This window comes from Pteropus alecto, unplaced genomic scaffold (assembly GCF_000325575.1).
Source record: "Pteropus alecto unplaced genomic scaffold, ASM32557v1 scaffold103, whole genome shotgun sequence".
Taxonomy (NCBI): Eukaryota; Metazoa; Chordata; class Mammalia; order Chiroptera; family Pteropodidae; genus Pteropus; species Pteropus alecto.
This window is the reverse complement of record NW_006436288.1, coordinates 5,568,330-5,587,123: the sequence shown is the minus strand read 5'-3', so window position 1 is coordinate 5,587,123 and position 18,794 is coordinate 5,568,330. Positions and strand designations below refer to the sequence as shown.

General features: G+C 36.6%; 1 protein-coding gene and 1 pseudogene across 2 annotated transcripts in view; both read right to left on the bottom strand.

Annotated features, from left to right (window-relative positions):
- Nucleotides 1–4,590: 4,590 nt before the first annotated feature.
- AEBP2 (AE binding protein 2) overlaps nt 4,591–18,794 on the bottom strand; it is a 70,808-nt gene continuing 56,604 nt past the window's right edge. Inside the window, exon 10 of one of the 2 annotated variants that reach the window (XM_025047416.1) lies at nt 4,591–4,933. In XM_025047416.1, the coding sequence (XP_024903184.1) occupies nt 4,753–4,933 (181 nt within the window). In that variant the 3' untranslated portion in view covers nt 4,591–4,752. Of the gene's footprint in view, nt 4,934–16,089; nt 16,280–18,794 lie in introns of those variants that run through there. The other variant, XM_015590010.2, reaches the window with a different exon arrangement.
- On the bottom strand, nt 18,517–18,638 carry LOC112480341 (annotated as a pseudogene).

Below are 18,794 nucleotides of genomic sequence, written 5' to 3'. Positions count from 1 at the left end.
GTGTGTGTGTGTGTGCGCGCGCGCGCGCGCACGTATAATGTACTAGAGTCTATGTAAGATTTGATAGGAGAATGCTGCAATGAAAAAAATTATAAAAAAAGAAATTTTAAATTCACTGCCTCATTTCAGCCACATCATGTGCTGATCAGTTCACTAAGGAGGGAGGGAGAGAAAATGACTTGCCCAAGGTGACAAATCAAATCTGCAGTAGATACTGAGCTAGGACATTTACATCTCTTGATTTCTAATCCAGTATTTCTTTCCTGACCCTCTGGAATGAAGCTTGTTCCCCAGGACTGGAAGCCAAGAGGATTTGAAAAAGATAGCTTTTTCAGCATAAGAATAAATAGCATGGTTCCCACACAATGCTCTCAAGAGATTGCCTTTCATATTTAAATAAATATACATTCTTTACCCAAGAGAAGTCTAGGATTTGTCATAAATCTAAATTCAATTCTCATTCATTTGGGTAGAGGACTAAATTCTGCCTTTTATAACAGCAAAAACAAACTTCAAAACTAATTGTGTTCTATTGAATCAGAAAAAGAAAAAAGGAGGGATTTATGATGGCTACCACTCCCAATATGAACAAAATAATTATTTTTTCACCCTAGGATATTATTACTTATTTAAAAGAAATTTAAAACTAGTAACATTCTCATGTTTCCTATCACACTTGTGTCACTGAGGGAAATAACTTTCAGGGGTTATTCAGGTCGTTGTTATTCAGGATGACAGAAGCCTCAATATTTGTGTTTTGACCACTCTCCAGAAGTTTGATCCAGTTTTATTTCTTGGCTGCAGTCGTGCCTTTGTTGAATTCTCTCCAAAGGTTGATGTCAAAGGGGTCTCACTAACAACAGGCAACAACAAGTCTCTCCAAATGGAGAAAAGTCTCAAATTGGGAAAAGAATGCAGAGGCAGAGATGCCTTTTTTATTTCTACAAATCATCAGTGGTATGGAAGGTCAAGCAAGCAGGGCTGAGATGGAAACAGTGTGTTTCCATTTTAAAGAGGAATGTTAACAGGATGGGAAAAACTTGCAAATATGAAGATGGGTGGAGTTTTACCGAGGCTCAGGGATTGAAGGCTCAGAGTTCCTAAGCTTCCAGCGGAGTCAACATATCCTAAGCAAAACTTTATACTTGTATATAGTTAAGAAAAAGATACAGAGCCAAGTGTGAAAAAGGAAAAATAGTTCAGTCTTTGGTTATAGGGAAGATAAAAAATAAAAACAGAATCCTCCAAAAGCGCTTGTTTCTCTCATTGTTGAATTGCTTACCCTTGCGGTTCTGAACTTGAACATAACCCTGAGAGACACTAGTTGGTGACCCCTCCACCCCAGAAATACTTTCATCTCATTTTTTAAAACATGCTGTGTCTCTAGGCAGATCTAGAATTTGCCACAAATCTAAAAATCGTCACCACTACCTGGAAGCTATCCCAGTTAGCCAGAGAAACAGCCTTTGCACACCATTTCGCTGTACAAAAGTAGAGCTGAGACTCTGTTTTTAGACAGGCTTTGCAAACTCCATATGAAAGGCTGAGGATGACTGCCATGAACAGTTTTAGATTATTCCATTCTTCCTTCAAGCTTTCAGAAAAAGCTTGCCACCAGATTTGTTTTAAAAAATTCCATCTCACGTGAGCAATTTCTTGGCACAGAGAAACTTTCCTTTCATGTTATATTGAGTGTGTGTGCCACATTTCTTCAAAAGGCAAGTTTTCCTCTGACAAACAGAAAGCAAGTTCATGGCAATCCTAAACAAAGCTGCGTTTCGGTATCCCAATTCCCTAGCTTTAGAAAAGCTTGAATTATATTTACCTCAAGCATCCTCATGCTTTTCCCGAACTGGTCAATATTTTATAATGATACCTTTTTTTTTTTTTTTTTTTTGGCTAATAAGGAAACAAACTTTTTGGCTTCTCAGTGCTAAAATCATAAATGGTCTTTCTTGCAGCAATGGAAAATATGACTATGACACTGAAAACTATGTTAACGGCCCAGCACACACACGTGTCCCAGTACTCTGGAGGAGAAATCAAAGGCACTTCATTGCGTCAATTGCCAGCCTCTGGAATCTCTCTTTCCAAACAAACAAGAAGGTGGAGGCATGGGCAGCACCTCAGGCATCATTCTGCTGACTGGAAGCAAGTTGCTTTGTGATTGATAAGAAAAATTGATATCGTGCCCCATTGCTCAGAAAAGCATGCAAAGATGTGATCTTCTTTTATTTTCCCCCTAATGATATGCTCTGAGACCCAGAGAAAGCAGTGGTCAGCTCATAGCCAGGCCGACAGACAAATCCCTCGCCTTCCTGCTTTTCACCTGAAATCATCATTGGGCTTTTGAGGTCAAACAAAAGATTTGATGCAAAGTACTGAGAAATTCAGTTCTCCAGGAATTTTTCAGACTGAGTGTTTTGAAATTAATTTTACTCCTCCACAAAAAGAGTGTGAGACAAATGAGTATGTTATTCGTTTGTCCGGTATGAACAGAGAAGAATTAACGTTTTCATTTAGGAATTTCTGCTTTCTCCTATCTGCAACCTTCTTCCATGTGAAGCCTTAGCACAGAACATAAGTAACCAGATCATATTTCTCTTTCTTTATATATTCCAAAAATGTGCTTTATGATTACCCAGGATTTCAAAGTAGAAAGTTAGGGGACTCGTTTGATGAGACTAAGCTCAAATTGTATCTCACTGATATACTTGCTGAGTTATCATGGGCATGCTACCCAAACTCCAGTGACTTCTCTGTAAACTGGAACTAATACCAGCTTCCTTTCAAGGTTGTGGGAATTAAATGCTCTGGGTCAGTAAATCTGAGATTCTTCATTTCTAATGAGCTGCCAGGCTATACTGACTAACACTTTGACTAAATTCTTACATAATACGATTATCAAAGAATAGACTAGCTCTTTAGATACTCACACAATACCAAAATATATTCTATCCAACTAAAAACTGAACACCAGTTAGACACAACTGGTTTTCCTCACCCTAGCAACTAATGGATTCTCAGCATTATTACTATCTTTGCTTAGGTGACCAGGGAATTGAGCTCCCATTACCTCATCAGTGAACTTACCCCACTCAATGAGCTAAGAATCAAATTGCAACCCATGCTTCTTAACAAGAGCTGGGTCACATCTATGTCCAGCTTTGTCTTAAAGTCAGAAAATACGTGCTATTGTTTGTGGTAACTATAAACTGAGTTTTGAATGTCTCCATAACAAAAGCCAAAAATGCACATGAAAATAACATTTATTTGCAACTCCACTTTAGTTTGTTTTGCATCTAATAGATGTCAGCCAACATAAGCACCAGAAGAGGGACTAAAGAAGATGAGAGAAATAAGGTCCCTAGCTCCATGGAACTTACAGTCTAGTGAAGAAGATATGTTGACACAGATGGACACAAATATGATCAGTACATTTTGATGCCACAGGACCCTAAACTAAAACAGAAGAGCCTAACAGAGATAGAGCAGTACCAAGGAAGGCTGCTCTAAAGAAGTGATGCTCAAACCACGGTCAGAAGGGTGAATGTTCAAGGCTGGGTATCCAGGAGGAAAGGGGTAGAGAGTGCTCCAGTCACAAAGAACAGCATGCTTAAAGACATGGAAGCTGAAGAGGGCAGGGAGTGCTGGAGGAAGAGAAATAAGTCCAATATGGCTTCTCTCTACCAACTAAATATTCACATAGGGAAGACAAAAGGAGTAGAGAAGCAAGAATCCTCACAAAACCCATATAACATGATCTGTCAAGATTTTTAATGAGCTTTTATTTATAAGCTCATTAGCTTTGTATGGCACATGGTAAATGCTATAAAAGTCAGTGCTATAAAGGTGCAAATAGATAGATATAGATAGATAGATGATACACACATATAGATAGATAGATAGATAGATAGATAGATAGATAAACAATAGATAGATAGGTAGATAGATAGATAGATAGATAGATAGATAGATAGATAGATAGATAGACAGACAGACAGACAGACCTAAATACATAAATGCATTGCTGGCAGGCTTCCTTCTGAGGAAGGAAGAGATCACCTGGCAAATGAACATGAGAGAGAGCCTCTCTATTCAAAGATAGAGGAAAAAATAAATGATGAGAATAATCTGGTTTCACTACAAGGCTGGAAATTAATGAATAAGTTGTATATTTGGGAATGGGACTTTTTTCTTAATTAGAGAAGAAGAGAGAGTAATTAATCATTGAAAAATAATACTTCAAAATCAAAATGGTTCGCAAAGCATTGTTTGCAAAGCTGTTTATCATTTGACTCCCATAGGTTTTAATTATAAAAAGGGAAGTAGGAATGAATTTGCTTCATGATATTCAGTAATAAGACTTAATGTCTCATTTTTTATTTTTATAAATCAGTTTAATTAGGTTTTGGCTCCAGCCTACCCTCACCTAGTAGGGTTAATAAAAAATTCAGTGCAATATGGTTTTGAAGAAAAGGGGTTCTCCCTCCTGTTATTGGGGGAAGGTCTTCCCCATCCAAGATCATACAAGAATTCTGGGAGATTACAGAGTACTTGGAAAATGAGGGGAGGGGTTTTAGTCTGTTGTGGTTGTCGTGATTACTCTTGTTCCTTCCACACCTGAAGATGCTGACAAGCACTGGTCGCCCTCACTTCAGGGGTACTTTGAGATGCAATCCCAGCTGTCCTCTCCTCTTACCTCGGGCTCAACTTGAGAGATATTCAGTAACACTGTCAAAACCAGGGCCCTCAACATCCAGTCTCCACAGGCCTCCTGCAGTTGCCCCCGTACACGCAGTCAGGGATGCTGCAGTCCAATGGACATAGGTCTTCATCGCTCTTCCCAATGTCAAGAGAGTTTCTTCTTGAATCATCCTTCAAACAACCCTGACTCCATCCTCTTATTTCAGTTTTATCCCCATCAATGGGCCTGAAATACAAAAACCAACACTTGCCCCATTAGGGCCGAGAGATAAAAAGCAGGTTGTCAAACCACTCAGACTTTTAAGGAACAACATTGGACTAACCTTCTGGGGATGGGAATGGTAATGGGAGATACTTTATGTTTCCTAGGTAAACACATTAAAGCCTCGAACATCAATTACCTTTTTTTTAATTCACAACTGCAATGGCAATATTTATAAAATCTCTCTACATAAAAATGTCTTCAAAAAATTTTTTCTCTGCAAATCAAAATCTGTTTCCACAAACATACAGTCACATGTTGGTTCAACATAAATATTAACTCATTTTCATTTCCTTTTCCACCTCAGCTCTCCGTGGCTATTTGCATTCATTCTTTCCATTCATGCCACATTTGAGCAGATTTAATCTTTTGAGATTTCTCTCTACCCTCCCACCCCCACCCCAAAGTCCTGTTTCGATTCAAGGATCTCATTTCTAATTCTCTAATGCACCTAGGCTAAGTTAGCCCCTATCTTCTCCATGAATGGTAGAAATGAAGTCTCTTGTCTAAATCATCAAGTGACGCACCATCCCATCGCATGCCACAGTCCCCATCTCCCCACAAACACACACAACAGAAACCGCCACTGCTCTCACTCTCTAGGGCATCGTCAACTCCTGCTAAGGCTATTCTGGTAGTGTAAACAGTCATATTGCTGTTACCAAAACTCACTTTCTCTGTTTACTTCCTTAACTGACATATGGCCTATTTAGTTGGGGGGAAGTGGGACCTCCCGTATTTCTAAAGAAATAACCACCGAGGCAGGAGATCAAAAGAAACACTGTAAGAGGAAATACAGTTGTGAAAGGAGAATAAAACATAGGTACGTAAAAACCGCAAACTTCAGTGCCAAGAAGGCGGAGCTTTGATTAACCAGGAATAGATTTCTGAGAAGAGAGTGGCTTTCCTTATAAAAATGGACAATTTTACAAAACTTTTAGGGATAGACAGCTATCCTTATTTAAAAAAAAAAAAGGCGGGGTTGGGGGTGGGTAGCAGTGGCCCGAGTCCTCCTGGCCAGGAACACCGGTTTTTCTTGATTAGCACTCATGCTCATTCTCTCCAAATTTCCACTTTCTCCACCAGTATAGCAGCTCAGGAAGTTGTTAGAGGGATTTAGGAGCAGCAATGTGATTGGTTTAGAGGCTATAAGAATTATCTTGAGCTGAGTTTGCATAACAATCACCTAATTTGTACTTAGATTGTATTTTACAACAACTAGAATTTGCACTTACACTTTAATAAGTTTCAAAAATGCTCATTGCCCTTGTCAAATTTTTTTCTCTAATTTGAAGTCATTTGGACGGGAGGATGAAGCTATTCTCACTTCACCTCTATCTTCAGTCTCAGTATATGATTTCACCTCCAACCAGTCAAAACTTCTTTTAGTTTCCTCATCTGTCAAATGGGGATAATAATTGCAGCTATCACATAGGGCTGTTTGAGGATTAAATAAATTATAATACCTAAAGCACTTAGATCAGCAAATGGGATACTAAGCATTCAACATTAGCTACTGTAATTATTCCTCAACTTCCCCAAGTAAATGTATAAACTCACCAACATCTGTACTCATTAATCTTCCTTTTCTCCTCCTAAAAGAAAAGTACCATGTCCCTCCTCCTATCTAAGCCACTTGTGCTCTGGAGATCCATCTTTTTCAGCTTTCTACAGGACATGGTATTGTCAGTTACTTCCCCTCATTTATGTATCTTCAATCTTGTCCTCTCCATAGCCTTCTTCCCATCATGAGAAACTAAACTTTAGGCTCATTTACACCTTCACAACAATAAATCCATATTACATTATTTACTTTTTAGACAGACCGTTGCTACTTACTATTTATGATCCAAAACCAAACTCATGATCTCTACATCTATCTGTTCTCAGAGGTCCTGTGATGTTGATGTAAACACACCTACTGTGCTACCAGTCATATAAAAGTGTAGCACCTACTATTATATAGAGTACATAATAGATGATAATGATAATCAATGATTGTTACTGGTTTTGTATTTATTGTACTATACTTCTTATCATTAGAGTGTACTCCTTCTACCTATAAAAACAAAGTTTGTTGTAAAATAATATGCCATGTTATGTCACAGCAGCCTCATGTATCTCATGTTTACTGAGTCTCTATTGCATCATTTTCTCTTATATATGATTTAATCTCTGTTTTATAAACTTAGTGTAGCTTAAGTGTACAGTGTTTCTAAGGTCTACAGCAGTGTACAGTCATGTCCTAGGCCTTCACATTCAGACACCACTCACTCACAGACTCACTCAGAGCAACTTCCAGTCTGGCAAGCTCCATTCACGGTAAGTGCCCTATATAGGTACACCATTTCATATCTTTATATTGTATTTTTACTGTACCTTTTCTATTTTTAGATATATTTATATACACAAATACTTGCCTTTGTGTTACAATTGCCTGTAATATTCAATACAGTATCATGCTGTATAAATTTGTAGCCTAGCAGCAATAGGCTGTACCATATAGCCTACATGTGTAGTAGGCTAGACCATCTAGGTTTGTGTAAGTGCACTCTACAAGATGAGCACAATGACAAAATCGCCTAACGACACATTTCTCAGAACATATCCCAGTTAAGTGAAACATGAGTCTATACACACACACACACACAATGGAATATTCAGCCATGAGAAAGGAAATCTTGCCATTTGTAACATGGATGGACCTTGAGGGAATTATGCTAAACAAGTCAAAGAAAAGCAAATACTGTATGATCTCACGTATGGAGAATCTAAAAAAAGCTGACCTCATAGAAAGAGAGAGTAGAATGCTGGTTACCAAGGGCTGAGGAGTGAGGGACATGAGGAGATGTTAGCCAAAGAGTACAAACTTCCGGTTCTGGGGAATCTAATCTGTATCAAATCGACTCATCGTATACAATTTTATGTTAATTACATCGCATTAAAGCTGGAAAAAATAAAGGTGTAAAAATCTATGACTCTCATATTTGCCCCTTTCCCCCAAAAAAAGACTAATAATATCCAGCATTGGTGAAAATGTAGAAAAGTGGATATTCCCATATATCTTACTGGAATTACAGATTGGTGCAGCTGTGTTGGAAGTAACGTGGCAGCACTACAGGTATCAATTTTGACCCAGTAATTCCATTTCTAAAATTTTTTTTTCAAAAATATTTCTACACATGCACAAAGATACACATACAAGAATTTTTCCCACAGCATGATTTTAATAGAGGAAAGGTCCTGATTGCCTATCAATAAGAAATGAGTTAAATAAACTATAGTACATCCTCACAGTGAAATGCTCTGTAGAAATTAATAAAAAAAAAGATAAATCTCTATGTGTTAATATGGAAACATCTCTAAAGCTTATTGATAAGCAAAAAAGAAATACACTGTTTGTATAACAAAAGGGAAAGATGTATATATTATGTAGATACCAGAATACATACACAGGTTCTCTGAATACAAAGAAATTGTTAACAGTGCTTGCCTATGAGGAGAGAAACTGAGGCTCAGGATGTTAGGGAATGATTTTATTGTAAACCTCATTTGCCATAAAGTGTAAATACATTTTACATACCATGTGTCACAACAGTGTTAGTAAAATATTTGAAAAATAGGCCACTAGAAAATTTGTAGTTTTGAGATTCAAGAAGTGAATTTTCTGAGAAACATTCAGGGCCTATCGGATTAAAAAAAAAAAAAAAAAAACTTTATTGTGGGAAACAAAAGAACACTTAAGTAAATAAGATGCAACACATTCCTGGGTGGAAAACGCAATATTGTCTAAATTAATTCTCTAAAAATTAACTTATTTATTACAATAACAATCAAAACACCAAAGGATTTTTACATAGTAAAAATATATTGCTCCATTAATTTGAAATGTTTATCATATAATAATTCTTGTATAACACTTCATATATGATAAAAGTAGCACTTCAAGTAAATGGAGAATTTAAGATTGTATTTTAAATAGTACTGGTTAACTGTTAAAAGCAGGGGGCAGACGTAGAGCCCAGCTTCAAAATATATATAAAAGAAAATTTCTGCTGCATTATAGTAAAAAAAAAATTTAAGCCATTTTTCCAGCAAAAATATGAGGGTAAGAAGGAAGTGGAAAATATGGAGGGTGTGCCTACAAACTAAAAGAAACTTCAATGTGTATCTATTAAAAGCAATGTACAAGTCTTATTTGATTCCTAATTTCAAACTTTTAAAAACAATTATAAATCAATCAGGAAAATTATATTGAATAAGTGATATTAAGGATTACTGTTAAATCTTTGTGATAATGATACTGTTGTTATGTTTTAAAAAGTGAAGACCTTATCTTTTAGAGATACAACCCTAAGCGTCAGTAGATTAAATGATACTCAGATATCTGAGATTGGCTTCAAAATACACCAAGAGAATCTGGGGTCAGATATAGATGGAATAAGATTGGCCATGTATTGATATTTGTTAAAGCTGGGTGATGGGTGCTACAGATTGATTAAGTTCCTCTCTAGACTCTTAAATATGCTTGAAATTTTACGTAATTATTTTTCTAAAAAATGAAACCAAAAAAATAACTTGAAGAAAATAACTTACTCTGATATTGTGTGGGAAAGGACTGTCTACGCATTAACAAAGTAAAGGTCCCTAATGAAAAAGATTGAGAGATTTGATTAAAATCTGTATAAAAATAACAAGAGTTAGACACTATCTGCAACATGTAAAAAAATTAATAGTCTTACATAGATGAATAATAAGAAATATAACTGACAATATGTATAAGAATATACCCAGACTTTATTATAATAAAATAAATGTAAATGAAAACAATGAACTGTACTTTATACTTATCGATTTTTTTTTATTTTAATGATAGTATTCAGGGATGGAAGGGCACTTAAAAACTGCCACATACCATTTGGAGAATGCAAATAACAAAAGACACTCAAAGTTTTCCGTTTAATGATGTTTATGAAAGCATTGTTTACACCGGTGAGACACTGGAAACTAAAATACTCAACAGATGATCAGTTAACTAAAGTATGGCACACACAAAGGTATGTTAATTACATCAGCACTAGGGGTTCAATGATGTAAAGATGTTTAGCACATACATGTTACATTATTAACCCAATCTGGAAAAAAATCTCTGTGCAGACAGAAGAAAATATCTTCATACATTGATATTTAATATATTAGTGATTTTTAAAAACACAATTGGATTATAATCGTTTTAATTATTTTTGTATTTTCTAAATTCTCTATTTTGAATACATATTACTTTCATATTTGGAAATTTTTCAATGAAATTATTTAACACTTTTGAAAAATGTACTTTATGGACAAAGAATTACTCTAACTTTTTTTTTCCTTTTGCCAAGGGGCTCAAATAAAAAGAAATGCAAACTGGTGCTGCTAAAAATGAAGTCACCATTTTTCCTTTTATGTTATCCAGCTATCAAATAAAAAATTAACTATTGAAGCGCTATTGTTTCTTCTGAAATTTCTACCTGTTTTCTCCAAAAAAAAAAAAAAAAGCCTACACAACTTAAATTCAGATTCTATACATATTTCCTCTTTAAAAATTAGATAATCCTATACACCAAAAAGGAAAGCTTCCTTCAGACATGCTATACAAGTATACAAGCTCCTCTAGGACTGATCAGTCTGGCTGGATTTTGTCACTGAAATGATAATTGATTTAGGACTGATATAATCTATTCAATATTCTGCACATATATGACTGGGAACAATTTAGAGGTTTCTTTACAAATTTTCCAAATACTATCCTAAGTTTTCTCTTTACTTCTATCTGGCTATACCTAGGTGAAAACAAATTTCTACTCCTAATCGTGGACAAGGGAACATTTCTCAGTCAGCTGTATAGCACCTAGTAAAAACCTGGTTCAGGTATTTCTCATGAGACGAAGTGAAAATTTATGATCACAAAAGCAAAGCAGTTTGCACAAACTATGGCTGTGTATAAAAGTTATTGTTGTTTAAATCAAGTAGGCAAATCAAATTTGTCAGAAACTTTAGCCTTTCCAAAGCAGTTGCACTCCAGTGCTGTTTTCACAAGTACATTATCTCTGTTCTTTATCACTAATGCCCCATAATGGTTCTAAGATTTATAAATTTTAATACAAAGACAAAGTCTAACATCAAAGGCCTGATAATGACATCCTCTTTCATTCACTTAACAAACATTCTTTGAGCATTTCTTATGGGCGACAGATCTGAGTCAAGAGAAAGATTATTTGTAGTTAAAGGATTTTTTCCTGCTACCTTCTAAATATTCTATAAACTCACTATACCTATAGATATACTCTATGCCTTGCCCTGGTCTTAGACTGAGTTTTTTTCTACGAATATGGGTAGCTCGACATTTATAATGAAAAGTGAGCACGTCGATTTAGAGAATGCTTCCCTACAAATCACTTTAGGAGCTAAAGGAAAAAAGAAATACCTGTACCTGAGACTATGAAATTCTCAAAAGAGTGAAGATCAAATTGTAATAACTGAGTTTTAAATAACTCTAATCATATCTTATTATAAATAGACTTTAGTGACAATACATACCACTGTGGTTCAATACTGCAACATTTTTATTATTAACAGCAAGACTTTACACCCTTTAGAATTATTCACATACAAAACAATTATTAAATATCCCATACTTTAAGCAAAATATGCAGAATTATAACCTCTACTTTCTTTCATGTTGTATTTGCATTAAGGGTGAAAAATTGCTTCTTAAAAAGTTATTTTTAGAAAATCTTTTATATTCATTCAATAACGATTTATTGATGATCTTAAAATATAAAACATTATGGTAGAGACTGAAAAACTTAGACAAACATAACACGGGACACAAAAGTCAGTTATAACTGAAAAGTATTTATAATTTGGCCTCTTGACTTTGGCGACAATTTGGTGACTGTGTCACTGAAGAACGTTCTGGATCAGTGGATGCCCAACGTGAACAATGCTCACAGATGATCATTGCACTGGAAGAAAACTTCCATTCTTTCCCTTTCTAGCCGTTTCCTGCTTCTTCCATTATTTACTATAGTCCAGGTTTTCAGGTTTATAAAAATGGATCATGAACCCATCATTACAAACATAAGGAAGCAAATACCTGGATGGTTAACTGACTTGGCCTAAAGTCACAAAGCTGCTTAGAATTAGCAATTACAACTACCTTCCGGCTCACTCCTCATCGTTTGCACTTGGTCCAAGCTTACTGTCTTGATCTCCACTACTCTTACGATCATTCTGATTCCAAAATACCCATAGGGATTAATGACACACCATAGCCCCTCAGTTACTCGACTCCCCTACATCCAAGATCATAGCCTCCCTCTCACCTCAATCACTGACTCTTGTGGTCCTATGTTGGATCTTTGCAGTAGCAATTAATTTATCATGAGCAAAATCTTAATTTCAATGATTCTACTCTGACCAAACTCCTGCCTTTCCATTTCACTTCTTGTAACAGTAAGTCTAACAATTCTTCAACCCTACCAGGACCTACTGATTTTTCATTCCTTACCCCAATTAGATTCTGGAGACCAAATATTTTCCCCAGGACGCTCTCCCTCCATTCTGCTACCTAATAAAATCTGAGTTCCAGTTAAATCCAATCCTCCACCAGCTCCACACATGCACCCACACAGCTCCCCGTGGCTGGGGAGAATATACACAATCACTTTAAATTTATGATGAAAAACTTCATGTTATTTCAGTGCTGTCTAGTATTTTATTACATTTACTTATTCCATTCACTCTCCCAGACAATTTTCAAACCTTTTCCTCTCCCTTGAAGAAAGAAGACTGGAATACATCCTACTGCCTACTTACTTCTGGCACTTAGATGTCTAATAGGCATCTCAAATTTAGCCCAACTTGATTTCTCCACCAAATGTCATTCGTGTGAACTCTTCCCCAAACTAGTAAGACGTTCTACCTTTTATTCAGTTGCTCAAATAGCCAGGCAATCTTATCTGGCCCCTAGACACACAAACGCACACACATCTAATACCTCTTTTTGCCAACTCCACTGTTACTACCTCAGTTCAAGCCACAAGCCACCATGTCTTTCAACTCCTACAAAACCCCCAACTGCTTTCTCTGCTTCCACTCTTATGTGGACAATATATTCTGTTCCCCAAAAAGCAACAATAACCTTTTCCAAATAAGTCCTATCCATTCCTTCACCTGCTCATAACCCTCCAATGATTCTGATCATATTTAGAATAAAACCCCAACTGCTTTCCAGTGGCCTAGGAGGCCCTATATTAGCAGTTAGCAAATTACTGCCAACATGCAAACTTTGGTCCACTGCCTGTTTTGTAAAAAAGTTTTCTGGAACACTGTCATGCCATTTGTCTACCTAACATCTCTGGTTACTTTCTCACCACAATGGCAGAGATTAAGTAGTTGTGACAGAGACCTTAAAGCCACTCCCCCTCTGCAAAAAAACAAAAAACAAAAAACAAAAAAAAAAACCCTACTTTCTACAGAACAATGTTTGCCAGTTCTGTCCTTCATGATGTGCCTCAAGTCTCCCTCACTGTGTTCCTGCCACACTGGCTGACCTTCTATCCACGCAGCAGGCCAAGCCTACTCCCTCCTCAGGGGCTTGTACTTACACCATCTGCCCTCAACATGCTTTTCCCACATATTCCCATGCCTGCTCCCTCATGTTGGTCAGGTCTCTCTCTGCTCAAACATAACCACCCCAAAGAGAATTTCCCTGACTGCGCTGACTAAACTAGCACCCAGCTTTCTCTAGCTCTTCATTCTGCTTTATTTTTCTTCATGGCCCTCATCACTAACTTTGTATTTTTGTTTATTGTCTTATTCCTTACCTCCCCACTAGAAGGGAAGTTCCATGAGGACAGGGCCTTTTGTTTTACTCATTCCTGTATCCCCAGACCAATAAGTAGAATTAACAAATTTTCTCAATCCTCATTTGATCTCTCCCTTTTTGCTCATTTGATCTTTTTTCTTCAAGTTCCTCTTTTTTGAGTAGGGTGAAGTAGAGAGAAAACAAAACTTAAAAATCATAAAAACAGAAATATTGTATTTTATTCTTGTCTGAGAACACGGAATATACGAATTATGTAACATACAGTCTGAAAATACATCCTTGATCCTTGCATATGCTTAACTCTCATTTACAAAGTTAAGAGCAATAGAAGGATCAATAGCAGATTACTATTTAATGGTTTTAACTTTTTGGTTTCTGGTCTGGGATACAAGGAGCTTGGAAGTCATCACTCAAGAGTCCTAACAACTAGAAAGCTGATTTGTAAATCAACAGTTTTTCTTAGATCCATCAGAAAATTGAGGTCACCGGGCAAATCACTGCCCCAAAAACTAGAGAGACAGACAGGCAGATACCAAGGATCACAACTTACTGGAGCAGAAACCACCATGGAAACCAGGACTGGGGAAGGAAAACTGTTATTGGTGAATTGCTGGAGGCTCAGTGTGGACAAACCTGAGAAAAACTCCAAGGCAACATGCTCTAGCCTCACCCCCTACTTTTGTGAGTTTCATCCCCAGGAGTCCTCCCAGGTTCTCACAGTGAAGACAGGGAAAAGTCCACTTCTGCTTAAGAAGCCATTTTGAAAGACACCCAAAGCATTCTGCGATTCTTAACAAGGCTAGCTCTCTAAGGAAACTATTTCACCAGAGCCTGACCCTACTGGAGTTTTTTCAGGGCCCAAATGACCTGAGAGAAGTCTTCCAGGTGTGAGAAGGGAAATATCCAACTACATCCTCCTCCAGCAATCCTGCCTCACCTAAGAAAGAAACTGAGAGGCACTTGAGAATGTCACAGCCCAGGGGCACAGGGAAGCTTCTCCTCCCTTCACACCTCAGCACCATATCACTAAACGCCTACTTACCACAGTTCTTTTTACCATGTCCTATTTTCAACAATTATTACATAGATACTAAAATGCAAAAACACATTATAAAGAGACAAGAGCAAGCACAAGAACCAGACTCAGATACAGCAGGCACGCTGGAATTATCAGGCTGAGAATTTAAAATAATTAAGATCGATATGCTAAGATAATAAGTATTAACATGTTGATGGAAAAAGTAGACATTTGAGAACAGATGGGTAATGTAAGCAGACAGATGGAAATTAAAGGAATCAAAAAGAAATGCTAGAAATCAAAAACACCAGAACAGAAATAATGAAGAATGACTTTGATGTCCCTATTAGTAGACAGGACACAGGTGAGCTTAGGGATATAACAATAGAAACTTCCAAAACTAAAAAGCAAAGAGTAAAAAAGGCAAATGGAAGGAAGGGAGGGAGGGAGGCAACAGGGTGCTGGGGGGCAGAGACAGAGACAGAGAGAAAGAAAGAAAGGAAGGAAAGGAAGGAGGGAGGGAGGGAATATCCAAGAACTGTGCGACAACTACAAAGGTACAGCATACGTGTAATGGGAATACCAGAAGAGAGGAAAGGAACAAAGCAAATATTTGAAGCAATAAAGACAGAATTTCCCAAAACTAATGTTAGATAGCAAACCACAGATAAAGCTCAGAGAACAAGGATAAATGCCCCCCAAATCTACACTTCATCATATATTCAAACTGCAGAAAAATCCAAGATAAAGAAAAAAATCTTGAAAGAAGCCAGAGGGGAAAAATGCTTTATCTATAGAGCAAAGATAAAAATAACATCAGAGATCTCAGAAACCACACAAAGTGAAATATTCAAAGTGTTGAAAAAAACCCAACCTAGAATTCTGTATTCTGTGAAGTAATCATTCAAAAGTAAAGGAGAAATGAAGGTTTCTCAAATAAAAACTGAAGGAACTTGTTGCCAGTAGAGAAATACTAAGAAAAGTTCAGAGAAGAGGAAACGATATAGGTCAGAAATTCAGATCTACATAAAGAAAGGAAGAGCATTACAGAAGGAATAAGCGAAGATAGATAAGATACTTCCAATGGTATTGTACCATATTTATCTTGCTATATGTCACATATTAAAATTTTCAATCGCTAGGCAATCAGTTGCACTAAGCGGAAATAGTTTGGAAGTAGGCAAGGAGAAAGATGAGTAAAACTTGGTTAAGATTTTCTTGATACTAATGTAAAATTTTTTCTTTCAGCAATGTTTATTCTTTTAACACAAGGTGCAAAATACATTCAAATAATTAACCACTTATCAAAAAGTCGCAGTAGTAAGGTCTCTGGGTTTAGAAACAGACAGAACTGGTTCAAACTCCAGGCTCAGCAACTTGCTGGCTGTATAGTCTTGGGAAAGTCACCTGAGCAACTCATCTGTAAAACAAAAATAGCAAAACCCATATTTCACATGTCAACTGTAAAAATTAAGTGTAAAGCATGTACAAATTCACGAGTCCTCTATCCAGCTAATTCTAAATGCTTAATGACTGAGTTTTAAACACCCTGAATTTTACAACCTCCTTTTTACACTTGCGCCATAAATTAGCTTAGACCTAACAAGTTTATGGCCAATCTATAGTAAATTTATAAATTTCAAAGCATGTATTTTGTGGACATAATCCCAGTTGTATTACTTTAAAATTTTTCCTTATATTTTTTAAAACAATATTATCTTGCTTCATTTCATGACAGCAGGAAACCTTTTCAATCAAAAGGGGAAAAAAAAGAGACCGAACCAGTTTGATATTTTCTCCAAGGGGAGGATAAAATAATCCTAGGAAGTACCTTCTGGAAGTACTTCAATCTCTAATCTTCATAATATGGTGTCCAAGGCTGACCTGCTGGCCCTTATTCCAGCCAAAGGGAATGACTACTACACACAGATTTGTTGCTCACTGATTCATTTATTTCCCCCTTCCCCTTTTTTTCTAACAAAGATAAAATTTCAATTATTTGATATTTACTAAATCTGCTTTGACTATCTATCTCATGTTCAAGTTTCCTTATAAACTATAAATATCGACTAACTTTTTTACTATATATTGGTCTCTATTTCAGGAAATATGCCCTATGTTGCTAAGGTCCTAAGCGACTTGTACAATGTCGCAAAATAAGCCATAATGCTGGAGGAAAAAAAAAAATCTTAGTTCAGCCCCATGTTAATGAGGCAGTTTTTCTCTATTTGGAAACAAATCTAGGCAGGATTTGCCTGCCAGTTTGAATATTACATACCATAAAGACAAGACCATTTTTTTAAGTGCTTTAAGGACAGTTTTTGTTGTTTTACCTCTCACAAAGGTAAAATGGGTAATGTATTGTACTCTGCATTACTCTAGTACTTTTTTACACCCATTTTGAAAGAAAACATGTAATGGTACAATCAGAGCAATGTGTAACTAAAAGGGACACTTGGTCTAGCCCCCTATTTATTTAATAGGCAATATGTTTGATTAAGAACTATAAGAAAAAATATATATTAATTTCCCCAGTAATAAATTCTAATATTTGCAAATCTTGGAAAATTACTTTTCAGTAAACAATAAACTTTGAAAATTATGATTTTTTTCCTTTTCTTAATTTCCCCTCTGGAGAGCAAGGCAGAGCAGCAACCTGGACTATCTTCCCATTGTCACTCCACCAGGCCCAGCTTCTCGTCTACTACTAGGCAGTGACCAAAACAAATCTGAGCATCAGTTTCCTTCCTAAACCTTTTATTGTTCCCCCATCAACCTTTCACATAAAGCCCAAATTGTGACACATAGAAATAAGGCCCTCAAAAGAGGATCCTCCCAACCTCTTCGGACTTACCTCTCACTGCTTTGGGCCTCCACTTGACCTAGACACCAGGTTGTTCTACAATATGGCACATGGAGATCCCTCTATCTTAAACTATTCCATTTTCCCCTCCACTCTCTAGCACTAAGCCCCACGTAATCTTTAAAAGGTTATTCTGAGTTGTCTTCCAAGGGGAGCCTGCCCTGATGCTCTAGGACTGGCCAAATGTTCCCTGCTTCAATACTCTGGGTGTTATCTCTGATTCAGCAATTCACATTATACAGAAATTATTAATGTCACTATAATCTTCTCCCTACTTTCAAGTCTAGAAAGTATAAACAGAACGCCTTATTCATTTTTATTCCAAATACTAAGTACGTGCTAGGTACTAAATATTCACACAATTGTACTTTTTTTTTTTGCACATGCTATTCCCTCTGGCATTTGCCTTGTCCTACTACACCATTTGAAAGTCACTTCCCATGGGATATAATTCACAAATTCTCCAGATTTTGCCAAATGCTACTTATGTGATCTTGGAAACATTAATCTGTACCTGTTCTCTCCACCATAAAATGGGATATCAGTTTCAGAATTATTATGCGGATTAAGTGAGCTAATGTATCTGAGGCATTCAGAAGAGTCTGGCATTTAGCATTTGATAAATGTTCACTATTCCTGGTACTCCAAGTGGTTAAAGTTAATGCCTACCTATCCCACACTATTGCTGTAAAGATTTAAGATTTTTTTTTTTTTGGGGGGCGAGGCAACCCTTGTTTGACCTCACAGATTGCAAGGAACTTGTCATTTTACAATCCCTTACTTTTTATTTTTTATGCCTACAGCACTTGGTCTTCCTAGGTGGTCTCTCATCCAAGTACTAACCAGGCCCAACCCTGCTTAGCTTCTGAGATCAGATGAGATCGGGCTTGTTCAGGGTGGTTGCATGGCAGTAGAAAAGATGATTCTTTTAAACTGGTGTTTAGTATACAGGATATAAAGGATAAACAGTTGTTTACCTGTTCCTAAATATTTTAGCACAAGGAACTTGAACTATTGATCATTCTTTACCACTACTTGGCAGTTGAAAAACCTATGGAAAAGTATTTCTACT